Source organism: Eubalaena glacialis, chromosome 12 (assembly GCF_028564815.1).
Source record: "Eubalaena glacialis isolate mEubGla1 chromosome 12, mEubGla1.1.hap2.+ XY, whole genome shotgun sequence".
NCBI classification, from domain to species: domain Eukaryota; kingdom Metazoa; phylum Chordata; class Mammalia; order Artiodactyla; family Balaenidae; genus Eubalaena; species Eubalaena glacialis.
In genome coordinates, this window is record NC_083727.1 from 12,616,046 (window position 1) to 12,641,159 (window position 25,114).

The 25,114-nt window shown below is 41.2% G+C and overlaps 1 protein-coding gene across 2 annotated transcripts in view; it reads left to right on the top strand.

Moving 5' to 3' along the window:
• Nucleotides 1-25,114, top strand: part of CNKSR3 (CNKSR family member 3) — a 100,040-nt gene that overhangs the window by 41,988 nt on the left and 32,938 nt on the right. The window contains exon 2 of one of the 2 annotated variants that reach the window (XM_061206996.1): nucleotides 21,311-21,474. The exons of the other annotated variant lie outside the window; for it this stretch is intronic. Within the exon in view, the coding sequence (XP_061062979.1) occupies nucleotides 21,311-21,474 (164 nt within the window). The remainder of the gene's footprint in view (nucleotides 1-21,310; nucleotides 21,475-25,114) is intronic. 2 annotated transcript variants of the gene reach the window in all.

Sequence of the window (25,114 nt, forward strand, 5' to 3'; positions counted from 1 at the left end):
GGCTTTGGTATTTGAGCCCTTGCCCTTTCTGTTAATAGGGGGTTGGATGATGGTGGTATCTTATTAATTTGAAGATGGGAAGAAGAAGGCAGTGACCGAAGATTATAGAGCCGTATGGGAATTCCCTGGAGGTCCAATGGTTAGGGCTTGGCACTTTTACTGCCGTGGGCCTGGGTTCGATCCCTGGTTGGGGAACTAAGATCCTGCAAGCTGTGCGGTGTGGCCAAAAACAAAAAACAAAAAAGATTACAGAGTTGTAGAAATGCAGTGCTGGTTGGCCACGGGGTCAACTTTCCAGCCCCTGCCTTTACACATTGGAGAACAGGGGACGTGGTCTGCTCGAGGTCACATAGCTCCTAAGGGTTAGGGCCACAGGCCTACATGGTCTTCCCCCTGCACAGCATAAAGGCGACTTTGCAAGATGAGGACCTATGAGATCAATGTCACTCAGTAGCATAGGACATGAGGCCTTTCATGTTTCCCCAGAGTGCAGTAAAAATGGGATTTTCTGGAGAACGAGGAGAAAGCTTCGCTTTAATCACTCAGGAAACCAGAGTGGACATCCTCTCAAGCCACAATTATGGTAAACTTGTGGGGAATTTGTGTTGAAGAACCTAGAAGATTCTTCCCCCGCCACACCATAAGCTGCGAGGGCTAGGACCTTCTCTATCGATTTTCCCATCAGGAATATCTGCAGCTCTGGTCTCAGGGGGTTCATGAAAGAAAGATAAGAAGGTGAGAGCCGGACAGGGTCACTAAGAGGAATGTGACAGGTGAGGGGGTCCTACAACCTCAACAATTCACCCCTGTCGGAGTTGGGATCTTCAGCCTCAACCAGGATTTCTTTTCTTTTCTCTCTTTTATCCAGCCAATATCTGAGCGTCTCATTGTGCCAGGCAATGCATGAGGCATAAGGCTGAGTCATCAACACAGGCATGGCCCCAGCCCCATATTTTAGAGAGGGAGAGAGGCAAATGCAGGATAATGAACAAATAAATACTCACAGGCTTGCTAAGTCCTGTGAAGGAAGCAAACGGGACACACAGGGAAGAACAGCGATTTGGGGGCTCCTTTGCATACTGGGCTCCACTGGAGGCGTCCCTGCGATGTGATATTTGAGTTGAGACTGAGGGGTGAGAAGGCACGAACGTTCTAGGTTAAAGGAGCATCACAGTGACAGGCCTTGAGGTAGAAAGGGCCAGATATCCTCAGTGTCCAGCGTGGTGGTCTGGGGAGAATGTGGCAGGAGACAAAGTTGGAGAGGTGGGCAGGACCTGGACAGACTAGCCTGGACTTTGCTGGCTGTGGATTTTTATCCCACAGGGCTTGGAGCAAGGGAGTAACATTTAAACTGTGTGTGGAGAAGGTTTTAATGAGTCTTCAGAACGTTAATCTACGCGAAAGATGCCTATCACCCAAGACCGTATATTGTATGACTCGATTTATGTGCAATGTGCAGAATCCATTATTGGAAATAGCCAAGCAAACCCAAAGAGACAGAAAATAGATTAGTGATGGCCCAGTGGTAGGCGGTGGGGTGGGTGACATGGGCAGTGACTGATTTATGGGCCCAGGGATGTTTTTTGGAGGGGAGGTGTTGAAAATAAAATCGGTTGTGGTTATGGTTGCGTGAATATACCAGAACTCATTGAATTGTACACTCTATATAGGTGACTTGTAGGGTATGTACATTATATTTCAATAAAGCTGTTATTAAAAAATAAAAAAAGTCTACTGCTGCCTGACAAACCTGCTTCATTGTTCTAGGCAGCTGTCCCCAATATAGCAGCTGTGAGGGCCTTTCTCTACCCTCCTGGTATGTGAGCATCTCCTTCTGCCCCTTCTCCTGTGACCTCACCAAGTAAAAGGCATCAGCTGCTGGATAATGTCAGCTTCTTGCATCAAACCTGCATGTCTCCCGATCCCGTACAGGCTTCTGTGCTGTCCTTTCACAATGCTCAGAAATGGTTTTAAATCCTGACTCTGCGTCTTGTTGGTTGTGTGACTTAGGCCAGTTATTCGACAGGTCCGTGAGCCCCAGTTTCATTTCTTTTTTTTTAAATTTAAAAATTTGTATTTTCACAAACACTTAACTAGCACTTACTATGTACCTATCACTAATATCTGTAAGTGCTTTAAGAATATTAACTTATTTACAAATTTTAACACATTTACTCATCCAGATAACCGCATGAGGTGTAGGTACTCTTAGCTTCTCCATTTTGTGGGTGAAAAAACTGAGGCACAGAGAGGTTAAGTTACTTGTATGAGGTCACACAGCCGGGAAGTAGCAGAACTGAATCCAGGCAGTCTGGCTCCAGAGGCCTTGCTCCCAAACGCTCTACCTCCATGGTCACAGGTACTCTCCTGGCCTGTAAAATGGGCTTAATATAAGCTCCTTCCCTTGTTTCATTTATGATCCTTTCATCTTCAATTACTATATCTTACACCATTTCTGCAATGCTCAGCATGGTGCCTGAAGCATAGTCTGTAAATTAATGTACTTAATTAAGTCACTTTCCACCCATTTCTTCATTGACGACCTCAGACCCCACAAGGATTTGGGTGCCCCGTTGATGTTTGGGCTCTGCCTTAGCTCTGCCTTTTAGGGCCATGATGTCCCAGGGGAAGGCACGCTCTGCATTTGGGTTTCCTCATCAGTAAAGTAGAGATAGTAATGACCTGGCCAGCATCCTCCCCCGGCTCCTCACAGGGATCAATGAGACATCATCGCACGGGCAGGTGCCCTGTAAACCCTGAAGCCCCCTAGCAATGCAGGAGTTCAGTTTCCTATGCAGCCCAGCTGTTTGGACTGTGCAGTGTTGGTAGATGGTTGAATAGACTGCAGTTTTCCCATGGAAACGTTGATGGACCCAGGTGAATAGGAGGTGATTGATGCATTGTACGTTCATCTCAAGATGGAACTTGCCCCTGGGCAGTAATGACACCCAAGCAATGGGCGAAGCTTCCAGGTTTGTTGCCATGGCCACCGCCTGGTCCACACTCTGAGTTGATCGTCTGCAGTTCTATGAACTTAAACTTGCTGCGTGTCCAGGGAACTAGTTAATTCTTTCTTCGGTTCAGGGTAGGCATGCCACTGACAATACTTGTAGCCAATGTTTGGTTTTTAGACCAAATCTAATTTATAGTTTTGGGAAAATAAACTGTGCTGGGGGTGGTGGAGAGTACAATTTACTGGGTGAAGGACATTCTTTTCTCCTCTTTCACATGTTGCCCCCCTCCCCCCTTGGTCCAGGTGTTCCAGAATTGGATACGATGGTTTGGTTACTGAATTACAACAACCAACCTTGGAAAGTACACATTTCTTTTACCAGAGTATTGTGGCATGCTTTGTGTTCATCTTCACAATTTTGTTTTTGTTTTTTAGAATCTGAAAACTTGGTTTGCAGTTTTTGTTGAATAACAACTATGATATGTACGTATATGGACGCCTACGCAAACACACGCATACACACACAAACAACCTCAGACATCTACATCACTGTTCAATTTCTTCCCTGCCCTTGGTGTTATCTTTCAAGTTCATGATACTTTTTGGGGGTGGGGGTAAGGGAAGAGGAGCTCAATGCTGAGCATTCAGGGCTGTCATTATAGTCTGAATTCTGGTCTTTAGACCATCAGTTCTTTGGTTGATTGTGATTTGCATGTCAGTTTTTTTCCCCCAGTGATTTAGAGCAGTGTCTAAAGATCATCCAAAAGATGATTTCAGACAACACTAACTTCTGTCCTGTCCCCTGTCCCCTCTCTGGGCACTTCTCCCCTTCGTGGCTGGACTCAGGATGCTGGGGGCATGGCAGGCTGGGTCCCTTTCACAGCATCAGAAGTTGTGCAGAGTCTGGGTGGGTGGAGGGCTGGGGGGCGGCGGGTGGGTTTGCCAGACCTTCAACTTGGAAGCCAGGCTTTCCTGGTTAAAATCTTCGGCTGGGATGCATTCCTTCCCAGTTCAGAAACCTCAAATGAGAGCAGTCCATCTGACTTGTTTTCTGGGTAGCTTGAATCCTTGAACTCCTATTTTCACTTCCTTAAATTATCCTGGCATGGACATATTTGCTATTTCCAAGTTTTGTTTCAGTAATAAATCCTCTACTTATGTAGTAAAACCCAAAGAGTAGCTGTATTTTGGTTACACCTTCTGATGTCTTCTGAGTGAGGTAAGTCTTAGAAGACACTGGTAACTAGCGAGAAAGTTGAGTTTGCTTTAGAAACAAAGTACTGTTTTTTTGTTGCTTCTTGTAAGAACTTGAAGCCATGGATTTGTTGCTGCATTCTTTTGCAGCTCTTGCATGATGTGTGGACCAGCTTTGCCCAAATGTTTAAAAGCACAGACTTTTATTTTGTCTTCAGCATTTCAGTTCTTTCAGCTTGGTACCTTCCTCCCCACCCCAAATGGACAGCCGCGTGTTCCTCCTCCTTAAAATCAGTTGCTCCATTCCATAAACATAGTGAAGAGGCTTTGTTGGTTCTTAATTGGGCTTCCAGGGTCCTCGCGGCCGGATCTGTGGTTGTGTTTGGATTTCACGCAGCTTCTGCTTTGAAGGCAGCGGGAGGCCTCAGCAACGACTTCACATGCTCACAGCCCTAATCAGGGCAGAAGACCTGACAGAGTTTTTCTCAGGACCAAGTTCATTCATTTGCTAATTGTTTTTGTCTCTGAGGAGGTTTGGGATTTAAGTTTCTGGGCAGTTTATTTCCTTCTTCATACTCTGCAATTGTAAGTACAGGTAACATACTAAGTGGAGAATTGTAGACTTTTAGATCTGAAAGGTACTGAGAGTTCTTTTAACCTGCTTTTCAGACAATGAATTTAGTTGTTGGCCCCTTTCTTCAAATTATATTTAACCAGAAGCCTGGCAGCATGACTGAGAAAATCAGAGCAGCGAGCAGTAGTGTATGTGGGTGTCAGTTTTAAAGGAAGCCTGTTAGTTCACTCGAGGGGCCCAAGAACCGGAAGTAAGTGGTTTAGCCAGTGTTGTGCATGGCAGGACATGGACTAAAGCCAGACTAAGAAATCAGGTTCCCTTCGTTAGAAAGCAGGTTATTGGCTGCCAGGGGCCGTAGGGAAAGAAATGACACAGCAAGAGGGCACAAGGGAACTGTTTGGGGTGACAGCAATGTTCACATCATGATTGTGGTGTGGTTACGTGGCTGTACGTATTAGTCAAAACTCATCGACTGGTGAACACTGAAAACTGGTGAGTTTTATTATATATAAAGTGGATAAAAAGTTGTAAGGGGTCTCCTAAAACATGTTCAGGATTTTTTTGGGGAGGGAGGGAAGGAGATAACATTTTCTCTGCTTTTTAATTCAGTGTAATTATATTAAATGATTCTTTCAAAAATATCAAAAGAAAAGAAACAATCAGATTCACTTCCTTCCCAGTCTAGTCTGTCTTTCCAGTTGGCAGATGTACCATCGCTCTGTACTCCTTGCTGCTGTTAGTTATACCAAGGCTTTGCACACCTTTTCTCTAGAAGGCCAGATAGTAAGTATTTTAGGCCTTGTGGGCATTTTGTCTCTGTCTCAGTTTACTCAATTCTGTTATTGTATCTCGAAGGCAGCCAGAGACAATATGTAAACAAAAGAGCGTGGCTGTGTTCCCATAAAACTTTACCTCCAAAACCGGGCAGTGGGCCAGATTTGGCCCATGCGCTGTATTTGCCGATCTGTGAGTTACACCTTTGTTCCTTTTGGAGAAACTCAGCGAAATGGGCGTTTTTTTTACATCCTTACCAGAAATATGAACGTTATAGAAAAGTGGGATTGTAGAGGCGTTTGGCAGACAACAGGTCCTCAAGGGCTTGGAATGCCCAGCTAAGCTCACAGATTTCGCTCTGTCAAGGAGGGGATGGTTTTGCTCAGGTGGGATTATGGAGGTTGAACTAAGAGGAAGAAGGGACTGAGCATGGTAACCAGTTTCTGGATGACTGTAGAAACCTGGGCAGCTGTGACAGTAAGACAAGACGGAGGAGATCTAGTGGAGGGATACTCAACATTAAGATGGAGAGGACTCAAAAACCTGAAGACTTGAAGTCCTGGGGATGAAGAATCTGGAGGAGGAGGCGGATGGCTTCCACTTTCTGGCTGGATAACTCTGTACGCCTTGGGGTCATTGACCAAAATAAGGAAAATGGGGGAGAGGCAGGCTTGATGAGAAAGATGAGTTTAGGCTTGAGTTGTGTTGAGTTTTAGATTAGAGAGCAGAATTTGGAACGCATCACTGTATAGCTCTGTAGCCTTCAGATTTTTGATCGTGCTTTTCCATAAGTAAGTAATTTGCGGGCACACACTGACAGTACGTAGACATTTATCTCTAAGTAATACACACATTCTACTGGACTATAGTGCATATTATAAAACCTAAGATAAGAATTAGGCATGTCCAAAGGGTAAGAAATATTTTTTAAAAATCACAAGGCAAATATATGTGTAATGTGTGATTCTTCATTAACATGAGGATGTTAACATCATTAGATGTGACACCATATTTCTAGTAGTTCTCTTAGATCTGGTCATCATTTGACTAGAAACATCAATTCACCGTTCTTGAGAGTTAGCCTGGGCTTGTGTTACCTTCAGTGTGCAGTTCATGTTGCTTTTCTTGCTGCTCCTTGCCCTTTTGAGATCGGTGGCGGATCCTGAGCTGAAGAAGGGAGGTCAGGGCTGCAGTTTCCTCCCCTCAGAGCACACACAGGATATTCTGAGAGGGGAGAAAGAGGATGGCTTGGGAGGAAATTGGGTCCTTCCACATCCAGAGGGAGGAACTGTGCATCCATCAGGGGTCTCAGCAGGTGCAAAGGCAGCGGCACAGCTGGCTGTGTCCTTTTGTCTCAGGCTGCCGCTGGGGCTGAGACAGGCTGGGACCTGGGACCCTTTGCTTCAGTGCCTGCACCTGGACACACGTCTCCTCGGGCAACAGAATACAAAGAAGCTACAAGGGACTAAAAATAACTGCGTGCATGCGCAGCTGGGGCAAATTCTGGACAAGATACAGAAAGACCAAAAACCCAACAGCTGCTTCTGAAGAGCCGGGAGCAAAAGCAGGGTACAGCGCATGCCCCCTGCACTCAACCCCGCCAAAGGGGTGGGCAGACCACCTAAGCCCCGCCTCCAGCCCATCCCTCTGGACCCGCCCCTACCCTCACCCTATATAAGGAACCAGCTCGCCCCACCTCCGGGAGTGAGCCAGGGAACCTGTTACTTGTTTTTGCTCCCCCTGCTGCAGCAGGGGCCCCAGTAAAGCCTTGCCTGAATTTTTTGTCTGGCCTCTGATCAATTTCTATTGATTAAGGAGGCCAAGAACCCTGGTCGGTAACAGACTCTCCCCTTCACCGTTCTTCCTAGAGACACTGATTGTAGTTTTGACTCATTAGGAAAGGCCAGTGGGTCAGGGGCCCGTCTGAACAGGCAAAAAGAATTCCTCAATCCTTTAACATTATGGAGCTAAAACTCAGTGTTTTTGCCTGAATGGTGTTATTGCCTGAATTCATACTGCTATACTTAAACCAGTTTTATCAGATAGTTTTTTGTTTTTGTTTTTTAAAAAAATATTTATTTATTTATTTGGCTGCACCGGGTCTTAGTTGCAGTACACGGGATCTTCGTTTCTGCACGCAGGATCTTTTCATTGTGGCATGTGAACTCTTAGTTGTGGCATGTGGGATCTAGTTCCCTGACCAGGGATCGAACCTGGGTCCCCTACATTGGGAAGGCAGAGTCTTAGCCACTGGATCACCAGGGAAGTCCCCTATCAGCTAGTTTTAAAATTAAGGCCTACAGACTTCAACAAAACGGGGTGACAAAGAAAGTCATTCTACGATAGAGTTGGGTGTCTCACTTCACAAAAAGGTACTTGGAGGTCCGAACAGTAGACCACCCTTCTGAATTTTAGGGAGACGTTATAATACATTGAATCAGGAGTGTCAGTAAGTTGAGAAGGTGGAGGAGTTTTGATGTCAGGTCCTTACCATTTAATGTTTTTAGAAGTGTTGGGAATTCCGAGAATATTGTAATTAGATGTAAATGTTCCACCCAAGCCTTGCTTCCTTCCCTTTGGTTCAGATCATCAAGAACTGACCTCCTCCTAAGTCTTCATCTCCTTTGCATTGGAGGTTCCTCCCCAGTACAGTGACTTGTATGTGGTCATTGCTCCATACTGTTGTTGAATTAAATTGAATTGTGTGACCTGTGATTGATTCTCCTAGTCGAAGAATACAGTATACACAAACACTGCTTGCATCATCTGTCACTTGGTGGCCCTTTTAGGGGACCTACGTGAGATGCCAATCTACAAACGTTAGTTAGATTGATTTCCGAATCAACACATCTACTTTATTTTTTTTTGAATTTTATTTTATTTATTTTTTTATACAGCAGGTTCTTATTAGTCATCCGTTTTATCCACATCAGTATATACATGTCAATCCCAATCTCCCAATTCATCACCCCCCGCCGCTTTCCCCCTTGGTGTCCATACGTTTTTTCTCTACATCTGTGTCTCAATTTCTGCCCTGCAAACTGGATCATCTGTACCATTTTTCTAGGTTCCACATATATGCGTTAATATACGGTATTTGTTTTTCTCTTTCTGACTTACTTCACTCTGTATGACAGTCTCTAGATTCATCCATGTCTCTACAAATGACCCAATTTTGTTCCTTTTTATGGCTGAGTAATATTCCATTGTATATATGTACCACATCTTCTTTATCCATTCGTCTGTCGATGGGCATTTAGGTTGCTTCCATGACCTGGCTATTGTAAATAGTGCTGCAATGAACATTGGGGTGCATGTGTCTTTTTGAATTATGGTTTTCTCAGGGTATATGCCCAGTAGTGGGATTGCTGGGTCATATGGTAATTCTATTTTTAGTTTTTTAAGGAACCTCCATACTGTTCTCCATAGTGGCTGTATCAATTTACATTCCCACCAACTGTTCAAGAGGGTTCCGTTTTCTGCACACCCTCTCCAGCATTTATTGTTTGTAGATTTTCTGATGATGCCCATTCTAACTGGTGTGAAGTGATACCTCATTGTAGTTTTGATTTGCATTTCTCTAATAATTAGTGATGTTGAGCAGCTTTTCATGTGCTTGTTGGCCATCTGTATGTCTTCTTTGGAGAAATGCCTATTTAGGTCTTCTGCCCATTTTTGGACTGGATTGTTTGTTTTTTTAATATTGAGCTGCATGAGCTGTTTATATATTTTGGAGATTAATCCTTTGTCCGTTGATTCGTTTGCAAATATTTTCTCCCATCTTGAGGGTTGTCTTTTGGTCTTGTTTATGGTTTCCTTTGTTGTGCAAAAGCTTTTAAGTTTCATTAGGTCCCATTTGTTTATTTGTGTTTTTATTTCCATTTCTCTAGGAGCTGGGTCAAAAAGGATCTTGCTGTGATTTATGTCATAGAGTGTTCTGCCTATGTTTTCCTCTAAGAGTTTTATAGTGTCTGGCCTTACACTTAGGTCTTTAATCCATTTTGAGTTTATTTTTGTGTATGGTGTCAGGGAGTGTTCTAATTTCATACTTTTACATGTACCTGTCCAGTTTTCCCAGCACCACTTATTAAAGAGGCTGTCTGTTCTCCACTGTATACGCTTGCCTCCTTTATCAAAGATAAGGTGACCATACATGCGTGAGTTTATCTCTGGGCTTTCTATCCTGTTCCATTGATCTATGTTTCTGTTTTTGTGCCAGTACCAAACTGTCTTGATTACTGTAGCTTTGTAATATAGTCTGAAGTCAGGGAGCCTGATTCCTCCAGCTCCATTTTTCGTTCTCAAGATTGCTTTGGCTATTCGGGGTCTTTTGTGTTTCCATACAAATTGTGAAATTTTTTGTTCTAGTTCTGTGAAAAATGCCAGTGGTAGTTTGATAGGGATTGCATTAAATCTGTAGATTGCTTTGGGTAGTATAGTCATTTTCACAATGTTGATTCTTCCAATCCAAGAACATGGTATATCTCTCCATCTATTTGTATCATCTTTAATTTCTTTCATCAGTACCTTATAATTTTCTGCATACAGGTCTTTTGTCTCCTTAGGTAGGTTTATTCCTAGATATTTTGTTCTTTTTGTTGCAGTGGTAAATGGGAGTGTTTTCTTAATTTCACTTTCAGATTTTTCGTCATTAGTGTATAGGAATGCAAGATATTTCTGTGCATTAATTTTGTATCCTGCTACTTTACCAAATTCATTAGCTCTAGTAGTTTTCTGGTAGCATCTTTAGGATTCTCTATGTATAGTATCATGTCATCTGCAAACAGTGACAGCTTTACTTCTTCTTTTCCGATTTGGATTCCTTTTATTTCTTTTTCTTCTCTGATTGCTGTGGCTAACACTTCCAAAGCTATGTTGAATAATAGTGGTGAGAGTGGACAACCTTGTCTTGTTCCTGATCTTAGTGGAAATGGTTTCAGTTTTTCACCATTGAGGACAAGGTTGGCTGTGGGTTTGTCATATATGGGCTTTATTATGTTGAGGAAAGTTCCCTCTATGCCTACTTTCTGCAGGGCTTTTATCATAAATGGGTGTTGAATTTTGTCAAAAGCTTTCTCTGCATCTATTGAGATGATCATATGGTTTTTCTCCTTCAATTTGTTAATATGGTGTATCACGTTGATTGATTTGCGTATATTGAAGAATCCTTGCATTCCTGGAATAAACCCCACTTGATCATGGTGTATGATCCTTTTAATGTGTTGTTGGATTCTGTTTGCTAGTATTTTGTTGAGGATTTTTGCATCTATGTTCATCAGTGATATTGGCCTGTAGTTTTCTTTCTTTATGACATCTTTGTCTGGTTTTGGTATCGGGGTGATGGTGGCCTCGTAGAATGAGTTGGGGAGTGTTCCTCCCTCTGCAATATTTTGGAAGAGTTTGAGAAGGATAGGTGTTAGCTCTTCTCTAAATGTTTGATAGAATTCGCCTGTGAAGCCATCTGGTCCTGGGCTTTTGTTTGTTGGAAGATTTTTAATCACAGTTTCAATTTCAGTGCTTGTGATTTGTCTGTTCGGTATCATCTTTAATTTCTTTCATCAGTGTCTTATAGTTTTCTGCATACAGGTCTTTTGTCTCCCTAGGTAGGTTTATTCCTAGGTATTTTATTCTTTTTGTTGCAATGGTAAATGGGAGTGTTTCCTTAATTTCTCTTTCAGATTTTTCATCATTAGTATATAGGAATGCAAAAGATTTCTGTGCATTAATTTTGTATCCTGCAACTTTACCAGATTCATTGATTAGCTCTAGTAGTTTTCTGGTGGCATCTTTAGGATTCTCTATTGTATAGTATCATGTCATCTGCGAACAGTGACAGTTTTACTTCTTCTTTTCCAATTTGTATTCCTTTTATTCCTTTTTCTTCTCTGATTGCCATGGCTAGGACTTCCAAAACTATGTTGAATAATAGTGGTGAGAGTGGACATCCTTATCTTGTTCCTGATCTTACAGGAAATGCTTTCAGTTTTTCACCATTGAGAATGATGTTTGCTGTGGGTTTGTCATATATGGCCATTATTATGTTGAGGTAGGTTCCCTCTATGCCCACTTTCTGGAGAGTTTTGATAATAAATGGGTGTTGAATTTTGTCAAAAGCTTTTTCTGCATCTACTGAGATGATCATATGGTTTTTATTCTTCAATTTCTTAATATGGTGTATCACATTGATTGATTTGCGTATATTGAAGAATCCTTGCATCCCTGGGATAAATCCCACTTGATCATGGCGTATGATCCTTTTAATGTGTTGTTGGATTCTGTTTGCTAGTATTTTGTTGAGGAGTTTTGCATCTATATTCATCAGTGATATTGGTCTGTAATTTTCTTTTTTTGTAGTATCTTTGGTTTTGGTATCATGGTGACGGTGGCCGTATAGAATGTATTTGGGAGTGTTCCTTCCTCTGCAATTTTTTGGAAGAGTTTGAGAAGGATAGGTGTTAACGCTTCTCTAAATGTTTGATAAAATTCACCTGTGAAGCCCTCTGGTCCTGGACTTTTGTTTGTTGGAAGATTTTTAATCACAGTTTCAATTTCATTACTTGTGATTGGTCTGTTCATATTTTCTATTTCTTCCTGGTTCAGTCTTGGAAGGTTATACCTTTCTAAGAATTTGTCCACTTCTTCCAGGTTGTCCATTTTATTGGCATAGAGTTGCTTGTAGTAGTCTCTTAGGATGCTTTGTATTTCTGCGGTGTCTGTTGTAACTTCTCCTTTTTCATTTCTAGCTTTATTGATTTGAGTTCTCTCCGTCTTCTTCTTGATGGGTCTGGCTAATGGTTTATCAATTTTGTTTATCTTCTCAAGGAACCAGCTTTTAGTTTTATTGATCTTTGGTATTGTTTTCTTTGTTTCTATTTCATTTATTACTGCTGTGATCTTTATGATTTCTTTCCTTCTGCTAACTTCGGGTTTTGTTTGTTCTTCTTTCTCTAGTTTCTTTAGGTGTAAGGTTAGATTGTTTATTTGACATTTTTCTTGTTTCCTGAGGTAGGCTTGTATAGCTATAAACTTACCTCTTAAAACTGCTTTTGCTGCATCCCATAGGTTTTGGATCGTCGTGTTTTCATTGTCATTTGTCTTTAGGTATTTTTTGATTTCCTCTTTGATTTCTTCAGTGATCTCTTGGTTATTTAGTAACGTGTTGTTTATCCTCCATGTGTATGTGTTCTTTACATTTTTTTCCCTGTAATTCATTTCTAATCTCATAGTGTTGTGGTTAGAAAAGATGCTTGATATGATTTCAATTTTCTTAAATTTACTGAGCCTTGATTTGTGACCCAAGATGTGATCTATCCTGGAGCATGTTCCGTGCACATTTGAGAAGAAAGTGTAATCTGTGTTTGGATGGAATGTCCTATAAATATCAATTAAATCTATCTGGTCTATTGTGTCATATAAAGCTTGTGTTTCCTTATTAATTTTCTGTTTGGATGATCTGTCCATTGGTGTAAGTGAGGTGTTAAAGTCCCCCACTATTATTGTGTTACTCTTTTATAGTTGTTAGCAGTTGCCTTATGTATTGAAGTGCTCCTATGTTGGGTGCATAAATATTTATAATTGTTATATCTTCTTGGATTGATCCCTTGATCATTATGTAGTGTCCTTCCTTGTCTCTTGTAACATTCTTTATTTTAAAATCTATTTTATCTGCTATGAGTATTGCTACTCCAGCTTTCTTTTGATTTCCATTTGCATGGAATATCTTTTTCCATCCCCTCACTTTCAGTCTGTATGTGTCCCTAGGTCTGAAGTGGGTCTCTTGTACACAGCATATATATGGGTCTTGTTTTTGTATCCATTCAGCAAGCCTGTGTCTTTTTGTTGGAGCATTTAATCCATTCACGCTTAAGGTGATTATCGATATGTATGTTCTTATGACGATTTTCTTAATTGTTTTGGGTTTGTTTTTGTGGGTCCTTTTCTTCTCTTGTTTTTCCCACTTAGAGAAGTTCCTTTAGCATTTGTTGTAGAGCTGGTTTGGTGGTGCTGAATTCTCTTAGCTTTTGCTTGTCTGTAAAGGTTTTGATTTCTCCATCGAATCTGAATGAGATCCTTGCTGAGTAGAGTAATCTTGGTTGTAGGTTCTTCCCCTTCATCACTTTAAATATATCATGCCACTCCCTCTGGCTTGTATAATTTCTAATGAGCAATCAGCTGTTAATCTTATGGGAATTCCCTTGTATGTTATTTGTCATTTTTCCCTTGTTGCTTTTAATAATTTTTCTTTGTCTTTGATTTTGTCAATTTGATTATTATGTGTCTCGGCGTGTTTCTCCTTGGGTTTATCCTGCCTGGGACTCTCTGCGCTTCCTGGACTTGGGTGGCTATTTCCTTTCCCATGTTAGGGAATTTTTCGACTGTAATATCTTCAAGTATTTTCTTGGGTCCTTTCTCTCTCTCTTCTCCTTCTGGGACTGCTATAATGTGAATGTTGGTGCATTTAATGTTGTCCCAGAGGTCTCTTAGGCTGTCTTCATTTCTTTTCATTCTTTTTTCTTTATTCTGTTCCATGGCAGTGAATTCCACCATCCTGTCTTCCAGGTCACTTACCCATTCTTCTGCCTCAGTTATTCTGCTATTGATTCCTTCTAGTGTATTTTTCATTTCAGTTACTGTGTTGTTCATCTCTGTTTGTTTGTTCTTTAATTCTTCTAGGTGTTTGTCCTTTAATTCTTCTAGGCCTTTGTTAAACATTTCTTGCACCTTCTCGGTCTTTGCCTCCATTCTTTTTCTGAGGTCCTGGATCATCTTCACTATCATTATTCTGAATTCTTTTTACCGGAAGGTTGCCTATCTCCACTTCCTTTAATTGTTTTTCTGGGGTTTTATCTTGTTCCTTCTTCTGGTCCATAGCCTTCTGCCTTTTCATTTTGTCTATCTTTCTGTGAATGTGGTTTTTGTTCCACAGGCTGCAGGATTGTAGTTCTTCTTGCTTCTGCTGTCTGCCCTCTAGTGGATGAGGCTATCTAAGAGTCTTGTGCAAGCTTCCTGATGGGAGGGACTGGTGGTGGGTAGAGCTGGGTGTTGCTCTGGTGGGCAGAGCTCAGTAAAACTTTAATCCGCTTGTCTGCTGATGGGTGGGGCTGGGTTCCCTCCCTGTTGGTTGTTTGGCCTGAGGCGACCCAGCACTGGAGTCTACCTGGCTCTTTGGTGGGGCTAATGGCGGACTCTGGGAGGGCTCATGCCAAGGAGTACTTCCCAGAACTTCTGCTGCCAGTGTCCTTGTCCCCATGGTGAGCCACAGCCACCCCCTGCCTCTGCAGGAGACCCTCCAACACTAGCAGGTATGTCTGGTTCAGTCTCCTATGGGGTCACTGCTCTTTCCCCCGGGTCCTGATGAGCACATTACTTTGTGTGTTCCCTCCAAGAGTGGAGTCTGTTTTTCCCCAAGTCCTGTTGAAGTCCTGCAATCAAATCCCACTAGCCTCCAAAGTCTGATTCTCTGGGAATTTCTCCTCCTGTTGCCGGACCCCCAGGTTGGGAAGCCTCTTGTGGGGCTCAGAACCTTCACTCCAGTGGGTAGACCTCTGTGGTATAATTGTTCTCCAGTTTGTGATTCACCCACCCAGCGGTTGTGGGATTTGATTTTATTGTGATTGCGCCCCTCCTACCGTTTCATTGCAGCTTCTCCTTTGTCTTTGGATGTGGGGTGTCTTTTCTGGTGAGTTCCAGTGTCTTCCTGTCAATGATTGTTCAGCAGTTAGTTGTGATTCTGGTGCTCTTGCAAGAGGGAGTGAGAGCACGTCCTTCTACTCCACCATCTTGAACCGGGACACCAACACGTTTTCTTTAAAACATAGCAAAACAAAACAAAATCCTGTGGTTAAAAATACTTATGATCAAAGTACTTGATGTGAAGGGCTGTCAGAACAACTCTGGGCTCACTGTCATTGTGGAATTAGAGGTTTTGCTGACTTGAAACTATAGGCTGAGAGCATAGCTTTAGAACGTCTTTCTAATGGGCCGCACCTGCCAGGACAGAGGCTGATCTAGTCAACAATCTGATTTCAGTCTCGTACAGAAAATTAGAAGGGACTAGCTCTAGAGTTTTTGCACTGGGGCATTTACTCTCATGTCTTAATGTTCATGTACACAATCCTTTCCGCATTTTGGAGAGATTAATTAGTTAATAAAAACTAATCCTTAGTACAGGGCAAGTATGTTGTCAAAGATTGGAGTTTTGTTTTGGGGTTTCATTTTGTTTATAATATTTCCCAGTGTAGAAATGACCTCCTTTAATCTTGAAACATTGAAACTTTTAACAAATACCCTGATATCACAATCAGTAGTTCTGTTATTTTTAGTTACTCACTTGCATGGGAAAATAAAATCAGGTGACTTGTGCGTTGGTATGACATTAATACTTACATGAAGTTCTTTGTCTTTCTTATGCATTCAGTTATTTATTTCACAAACATTGTGCACCAGCAATGTTCTAGATGCTGGGGAATAGCAATGAATAAAAATGAAGACTCCACTTTCATGGTGCTTGTATTCCAATATAAATTCTAAAACATTTTTAGGTGGGATCAATGATAACGGTAAGCTACCAAATTTGGGAATATATTCTGGGGAAGCTATTAACAAGGGCTGTTGAGATTTTATTTTATCTCCAATTTATGCTGTTCCAGAGGGGGCTACCTAAGCATTTGCGAGTTTGTGTGTCTCTCTAGCAACTTTTGTTCTGAACACCGAGGGGACTGACGACCTGAATAAATCACTTTTTTAATCGAACGAAATATGTAATTATTTGCTTCATAGTGTTCTAAGCTGTTTATAACTATTAACACTTAATTTTCATCACAGATCTGTGTAGTAGGTAGTGTTATTATCTCTGTTTTACAAATGAGCCAACTGGGTAACTTGCCCCAGGTACCCAGTTAGCAAGAAGTAGGATTGAGATTGGAACTCAGGCTCTTAACCACTGCCCTGTTGCTTTCTGATATAAATTATAAAATAGTATTTTTAAAAATAGTAAGATATTTCTTTTTTTTTTTCCTTTTTGCCTTTGGGATTTCTCTGAAATTTTAGGGTTATTTACAGGTTTGGGAAGAGGGGAGGAAGTCTGACTGTCTCTCCCTGCTGCTTCCATTCTGTGGGAGCTCCCTCTCCTTTGCCTTCCTGATTCTTTTCACATTGAGTTATGTGTTTAATTTGTGTAAATGGAATGTGTTTAATCTAATTTTATTTAATTCTGTGTTTCTCTCAGCGCTGCTAGACTTTCTATAAGTTCCTTGAAGCGAAGAACTGGTAAATAGATACATTTGACAAATAGGTTAAAGTGTACTGTGTATTACAAATTCTAAAACCAGTTTATTTGAAATTGGGGATTTTCCCCTCCTTCGTGGGACTGCATAATAGTTTGATATGGCTGTTCATAAATGTGTAATTGTATTATAAACAATAGGATAACTGAACAATACGCCATCTTGTATTGGAATAATAAAACTGGAGACAATACTATTTAAAACTTAGCATATTCAATAGACATGTCCCTTGAGGGGAAATTCTTTTTATTTTTAAAATTTTTTATTGAAGTATAGTTGATTTACAGTGTTGTGTTTCAGGTGTTTAGCAAAGTAATTCAGTTATATATACATATATATATATATATATGTATTTCTATTCCTCTCCAGAGTCTTTTCCATTATAGGTTATTACAAGATATTGAATATAGTTCCCTATACTATACAGTAGGCCTTTGTTGCTTATCTATTTTATATATAGTAGTGTTTATCTGCTAATCTCAGGCTCCTAATTTATCTCTCCCCACCACTTCCCCTTTGGTAACCATAAATTTGTTTTCTTTGTCTGTGAGTTTGTTTCAAAGTTCATTTGTCTCATTTTTTTAGATTCCATATATAAGTGATATCATATGATATTTGTCTTTGTCTGACTTACTTTGCTTAGTATGATAATCTCAAGGTCCATCCATGTTGCCGCAAATGGCCTTAGTTCATTCTTTTTTATGGCTAATATGCCATTGTATATGTGTATCACATCTTCTTTATCCATTCATCTGTTGACGGGCATTTAGGCTGCTTCCATAGGGGAAAGTCTTTAAGCCACTCTAGATTCTGTATTTGGGTAGGTAGCAACATGGTGTTTCTACTTGGTAATTCTCCTATATCTCAGGGATCTTCCAATTAGTTGAGGTCAGACCATTTATATTCCTCAGAATCCTCAAGGAGATTCTTGCCCTTTCTCAGGCAAATGTTCTGCTGTTTTGTTCAGTTCCCTCTTGTCCTATCCAGAAACTTCATCACACCTCTCATCTCAACCTTATTCTCTGTGTCTGAAATATTTCCTTAATGCACTGAAGCTATTTCTGAAATCCTGTTTCTTCAGTGAAACTTTTCATAGTTAGTTAAAAGAGAAATCTGGCCTCATCTTTGTTTCTACTTATTATTCAGGGGTGAAATTGTATGAACATCCATAGTGCATGGTTCCTTCACTTTACACTTAATGGACTGGTTTATTCTGCACGTGACAGCTAATATGAGTCGGTTTTGTTCTCGTATTTTCAGCAAAGAACTTGCTTGGCACAGTAAACATGAATTGCAATTCTTTTGGTCATTGGGCCCTGTTTATTTTAGGAAAGAGTTTATCACGTGTGGATGAACATGAAATAAAGTGTTACTAGGTTTGTGTTGGTTTGTTAGGGCTGTCATAACAAAGTACCACAGACTGGGTGGCTGAAACAACAGGAATTTATTTTCTTGAAATTCTGGAGCCTAGAAGTCTGAGATCACAGTGTTAGCAGAGATGGTTTCTCCTGAGGCCTCTCTCCTTGGCTTGTAGATACCTTCTTCTCCCTGTGTCTTTACATGTTCTTCTCTGTGTATGTGTGTCTCCTCTTCTTATAAGGACTCAGTCATATTGGGTTTGGGCTCATCCATATGACCTCATTTAACTTAATCACCTCTTTAAAGACACTACCTCCAAATACAGTGGTGTTCTGAGGTATTGTATTGCTGATTAGAACTTCAACATATGAATCTTAGGAAGATCAATTCAGCCATGACAGGGTTGAAATGTACAATATAGTTGTCTTAAATTTTTATGACAAGTTAAAACAAAAATTCCTTTTAAAGCTTAAAAGTAGGCAAAGGAAGAGAACCTTCTGAAGGAGGGGAGATTGTAGGATATTGGTTTGATCTGGCTTAAAACTGGCTAAGTCATTTAGGGCAAAATTCATAGTAATTAGTCTTTTGTCCATACTTTCCTAATTTTTTGGATTCAATAAAATGTGAAGTATCTTTTAAGTACCTCTAGGTTTCCATGATTCTATTTTAATAATAACTGTTTTGTAATTAGACCTTACTGCTGATTTAGGAAGGTGTTTGGAGAGGAATTTTTATAATCTCATGTTTGCAGGGTAGAAGGCAAAAGGATCAGGGCTTGTGTCAACAAACCTTGATTTGAATTTGAGCTCTTTTCTTCTGTATTGAGCTGAAGAAAATGGCTGACAAAATCCTTCTTTTGGCATCTTACCAGCTATGTGACTGTGGACAAGTTATGCAACTTACACGAGCCCTAATTTAGTCATCTGTGAAATGGGAATAAAGTCGTAAGGAGGCTCTCCTCGGCTTTTGGCCCTTGTCACTGTTGACTACTGCAGCTGGATTCTGTGCAGCTGCCTCTGGCTGCCCCAGTGGCATGACACTCCATACCTGCTGACTTGTGTGGCCTCCACTGCCTGCTCAACTCACATGCCATGGAGGCCACTTGTGGCTCGAGGCCATCAAAGTAGAGCTGGGTTTATATCAGTGTCCCCAACCTTGCTGCTGTGTGACAGATCCCCTCTGCTAGACAGATGTCACTTCAGGGAGGATGGGTTGGTTCTGACTAGTTATCATAAAATTAATTTTTTCTTAATCTCCTCTTCCTGTATTTATTTGATAGTCCCAGACGGTTATCAGGACATTGTTCTTCTTTCTACATCTTATCAGGAGGTGAAAGCTTTTGCCACTTTCAAAACTTTCAAAAAAGTGGGGCAGAGATGTCGTTTAGCCTAGGATATCAGATTTTGAGATGCATGGACCTTAGTATTGCCAAAAGTAAGTGCCGGACCTACGTCTACTTTTCCTCTTTCAGAGTACCCACATAGAGAGCTTTCGTGAGAGTTAAATGAAGTGTGTGTGTATGTGTGTGTGTGCTTGTGTGTTTGGGTGGGAAGGGGACAGCAACATGCCTTCCACATACTTTATTCTAGTTAAATTGAGTTTTCATCCTTTGTGTTGGGATTGAATTTATATAAATTTACCTTTTAAAACACTAAGGTGGCTTTTATTTTTAGGCTTAAATAGATCAACTAATTTAGTATAACATTTTCCAGTAAAACCATTAACATGTTGACCAGAGAGTTCTCTATACAGGAGTAAAGAATCCCAAGTTCTTTTAGGGTTACCTATTTTAATCATTATATAAGAACATTAAAATTCAACACTGTTGGCCATAGTATTTGACCTGGAAAAATTCCCATAAACTAACCCATTTAACATTGTCTTTCTCTGGTACCACTGCTGGTACCTACTCCTCTAGATCTTGTATTCATCAGAACTTTTTCAGTTTCAAGGGACAGAAACTCAACACAGATAAGCTTAAGCTAACAAGGGAATTTATTTTGATTTAAGTAAAAAATGCTGGGGTTAGAAGTATCTTTAAGTAGGGTTAGATCCAGGGACATGTTGGATATTACTGGGACATCTTCTTTGTCTCGAATAGATTTATTTTGTAAAACTGATCAGAAAAATGACTGCCAGCATCCCCAAGTTTGTATCTTTATGACTTCTAATTGGAAAGGAAGAAGGGGACTTTGTCTTCCTATGTTCATATATCAAATATCAGGGAAGATTTTGATTGGTTCTGCTTGAGTCACATGGTCATCCCTGAACCTATAACTGGCTGATGGATAGAATAGTGTGGCCAATCACTGTGGCAAAGCATCTTGATTGGCAAGTCCACTGGGATCACATGGGCTGGGAGAGGGATGGTGTTCCAGGGGAAGACTGCTTAGCAAACAAACAAACATATGTCTAGCACAGATAACTAGCATTTCAAGTCAGCAGGGGTTAGTGTTTATTCTTTTAGCTGAAAGGGAATGGGATGGTAACTGTCAAAATTGTGTAGGATCCATTTGAAATTTCTTTTTTTGCATTTTTTTTTTAAAGTATTTATTTATTTATTTGGGTCTTCTTTGGGTCTTCGTTTCTGTGCGAGGGCTTTCTCTAATTGTGGCAAGCGGGGGCCACTCTTCATCGCGGTGTGCGGGCCTCTCACTATCGTGGCCTCTCTTGTTGCGGAGCACAGGCTCCAGACGCGCAGGCTCAGTAATTGTGGCTCACGGGCCCAGCTGCTCCGCGGCATGTGGGATCTTCCCAGACCAGGGCTCGAACCCGTGTCCCCTGCATTGGCAGGCAGATTCTCAACCACTGCGCCACCAGGGAAGCCCTTTTTTTGCATTTTTAAAAATAAAACATTTTTTATTTTTTTAAGGTGGTAAAAGATACAGCACATAAAATTGACCATTTTAACGTTTTTTTTATTACAGTATAATTGCTTTACAATGTTGTGTTACTTTCTGCTGTACAAATAAGCTGTGCATTAGATTTAAAATCTGCTTAAGAAGATGAGGACACACTTGAAAGATGTCCTTCAGGTGGAATACATATTGTATAGACAATCAAATAGTGGAGCATAATTGGCAATTCCTGAGGTTGATTTAAATGTGGGCATTTTTTTGAGTAAAGGAACAAAAATGACAATAATGGACCCTTTTGCTTTTTTTTTGGTAGGGTTAGATGATTGCCTGCAGCAGTATGTCCACAAGTTTGAACGGGAGAAGATAAATGGAGAGCAGCTGCTGCAGATTTCCCATCAGGATCTTGAGGAGCTGGGTGTCACACGAATTGGACACCAGGAACTTGTGTTGGAGGCTGTCGACCTTCTCTGTGCACTGGTTAGTTCAGGAAAAGGTGATCTGTACCGCCATGATGTTTTTAAGAATCTCAGCTTCTAAATCTCCACAGTTTTGCGCTTTAGCTTATCATCATTTTCTTAATGATCCATGGAAGTAGAGCATGAGCTGAAGATAATATCAGAAGGGAAGAAAAGAAATCATTTGCTAGGTAGAGTTGGCAAGCGATGGCCTACAAGTTAAATCTGGCCCGCTATTTTTGTAAATAAAGTTTTATTGGAACGCAACCATGTCCGTTCATTTAAGTGTTATCTGTGGCTGCTTTTGTGCTACCGTGGCAGAGTTGGGTAGTGGTAACAGGGACCGTGTGGCCCCTCAAATCCTAAAATATTTGCTCTCTTGGCCTTTACAGAAAAAGTTGGCCTTTTACGGAAAAAATTTCTGTATTCATCTTATTTTCTTATCTTTTAAAAAGAATAAAAAGATGAAGATGGTCCTGAATGAACATGTCATCTTCTATATTGAAATGACAAATGGGTTCTGATTTTCATGTCTGTTTTTGTTACTATAAAAAGCATTTTTATGTTTCACAGATATTTGTGATATTTCAATAACTGATACTGATGCTTGGAATAATCAACCTGTGAAATGGCAGCTAGATGGGAAAAAATGTGAACTTAGTTACATTTCGCAGCTGACTGAGTTTTGGCTTGAACGTGAGTGAGTTAAATCCTGCCAGGTTCCGACTCTTCATTGCATCTGTGGCCGTGTGGGTCATAGCTTTTAGGTGTAGGTTGAAACCACCTCCAAGGGTACTGTGTTTATAAGTTGGTTGGCATAGGGTGGGATCCTTGTCAGGCTGCTGTGATGCCATGCGAAGGATGCTGTTTCCTTAACTGTCAGGATTTGGGCAAACTCGGCAGCATTCAGGCTGGTTTAGTTATGCTGTGAACCTGAGCAAGGGGTCTATACAATTATATCACTGAGAATGGTGGGAAAAAATGTGTTCCCAATGATTTTGCCATTGCTGGTCCGCGTTCCATTGATTCTTTAACACTTGCTGCATTGTGCGTGTTCTTCTTCTTAAAGTGGATAGAGCCTTGTCTTCTGCTCTGAGATGTGCTACTCTTGTTTAGGAAAGTAATGGGGAAATTATTTGTGGTTGATAAATGAGCTGCCACCAGGAAGATGCTGTGACCAAGTGATGTGAGAGCTGGTCTGGGAAGCAGGCGTTTGCATTTTTTTTTTTTTAAAACCGTTTTTTATGTATGTATGTATGTATGTATGTATGTATGTCTGTCTGTCTGTGTTGGGTCTTCGTTTCTGTGCGAGGGCTTTCTGTAGTTGCGGCGAGCGGGGGCCACTCTTCATCGCAGTGCGCGGGCCTCTCACTATCGCGGCCGCTCTTGTAGCGGCGCACAGGCTCCAGACGCGCAGGCTCAGCAATTGTGGCTTACGGGCCTAGTCGCTCCGCGGCATGTGGGATCTTCCCAGACCAGGGCTCGAAACCGTGTCCCCTGCATCGGCAGGCAGATTCTCAACCACTGCGCCACCAGGGAATCCCCAAGGCTTTTGCATTTTAATGCAGGCTTTGCTGCACACTCCTGGCTCTGTGACCTCCAGGGAGATGGTGGTGTGTGTTTTCCCCGTTTGTACGGTGATGCTCCCCTAGATGTGGCTGTGTACCAACCTGTAAGTGTTTTGCACCGCCCGGAAGATACCTGAGTCCTGTTTATTATTAAAACTGTATGTTTTTCATACAGTAAGACATGTTTGAGTTTAGTCTTGTCCTTTCTGGGAACACTACTTTTTGGACCTTTCTGCTCTTTCAGATCGTCTCTTTCACTTTGTGGTAGGACTTGGAGGGCAGGTCAATAACTTTGAAATCCACAGTGTGGGAGGAGAGCAGGCAGGATGGGCTGGGGGCGCGTTGTGGGCCTCAAGTGGGATAATTAACATAACAGCTGCCTCCCCGCTTTCCCCCCTTCCCTACCTCTTAAAATATTAGACTAAAGTGAACAGAGCTGGACAGATGCCAGAACCTAAAGCTGTGTTTTATCTCTTACAATTTCCTTCTAATTTCCTTTGTAGACAAAGTTTTGACCTCAGACTCATTCTGGACACGTTTCATGTAACAGCGTGCCAGTGAATGCATTTGACGCGAGGGTCACGGAGGGTTCTTAAATGAATGTGCCTTTTCTGGGTTGGGGAGGGTTTCAGAGCATTTCACTAAAATATCTTTAGCCTTGCTATAATCTCCTTTTAAAATATTCTTATGGTAATGCATCTATTGATTATACTGTGTTTAACCCATTCACACCATATAGATCTTTGTGTATATAAATAGGTGGTACTTTTTTGCCTTGAACAGTCCATCCCCTGGACAGTTAATATGTGTTTGCTGTTGTCCCTGGTATTATGGAAGACATTTTTATGTAAACAGTTTAGTGGATGTTGATTTTATGATGGACAGGAAATGAGTAGAATTAGAAGTAAGAGAGGGGGGAGGAAAAAACAAAAACCACTGGAAAGTTTTGGAAAGAAAAGTGCCGATAGGATCTTTAGGAACCTAAAATAGGGAATAGCTATTGATTAAGGTTCCAAAACCGATGAGCAGATGGGCCACAAAGAGCTGGTTCTGGATAGGGAGCAAGGAGAAAAACTCCCTTTTGTGAACATTGACCTTGGCTGGCTGGAGTGGCTTCGGAGAGTGACTTGTTTTCTGAGGCAAACCAGGACCACTTCCCAGGATTGAGTTCAGAGTCGGAGCCCAATTTTTCTCCCTCTATCTGGGGCAGAGGGTGACTGGGATGGGCTGTAGAGTTGCTTTTTCCAGTAGCTATTAGCCACATGTGACTATTTAAATTAAAATTAATTAAAGTGAAGTAATAAAATTCAGTTCCTTAGTCACAGAGCTACATTTCAAGTGCTCAGTAGCTACTTGTGGCCAGTGGCTACCATATTTGGATAGTACAGATAGAGAACATTTTCATCATTGCAGAAAGTTCTGTTGGACAGCATTTGTCTCTAGGGTGGGATTGAGAGTAAAAATGTATAATTGTAAAACCCATTTTCGTTGCCAGATCAACCAAACCCTAGTTTCCTAAAGGCCAAGGCAGGGGCAGATTTGTTTTTAAGGTTGAGGTAGGCTGAGAAAGTGAACAAAGTTGGAATCCATACACGTATGAAGTGATGCCACCTACCTGTGTGCTTAAGTGAAATACCTGTAATGTATCTACCTGCCCTTGGTGCTTCTGTGCACTCGTGTATCCCTGAGATGATTCACTGTTTATCGTTTACCCAGCCATGGCAACAGTTAAAAACTGTTATCCTTTTTGTTATGGGAAGAAATAGTGCAGGAAGAGGAGTCTTTGCTAGCAATTTGTATTTAACTTGATCTTGCTTATGAACTTATTAAACTGTGAAATATACTTCTTAGGTTGAAACTTAATTGAGCCAGGTCAGTAAAATGGATTTGACTGTGTGACTGTGAAACTCCTTAATCACCATGTATGTTAGATCACAGACAGAGCTAGTAGGAATGGGGAAAGAAAGTGGCGGAGAAGTTGTGTAAGGTTTGTCCTTAGCTAAAATGTGTACAATTTATGACACCAGAAGAGCGAGAATCTGCCTCTTTCCTTTTCTCCTGTCTCATGTGTCGTTTCTCTAGCCAGACCAGGAA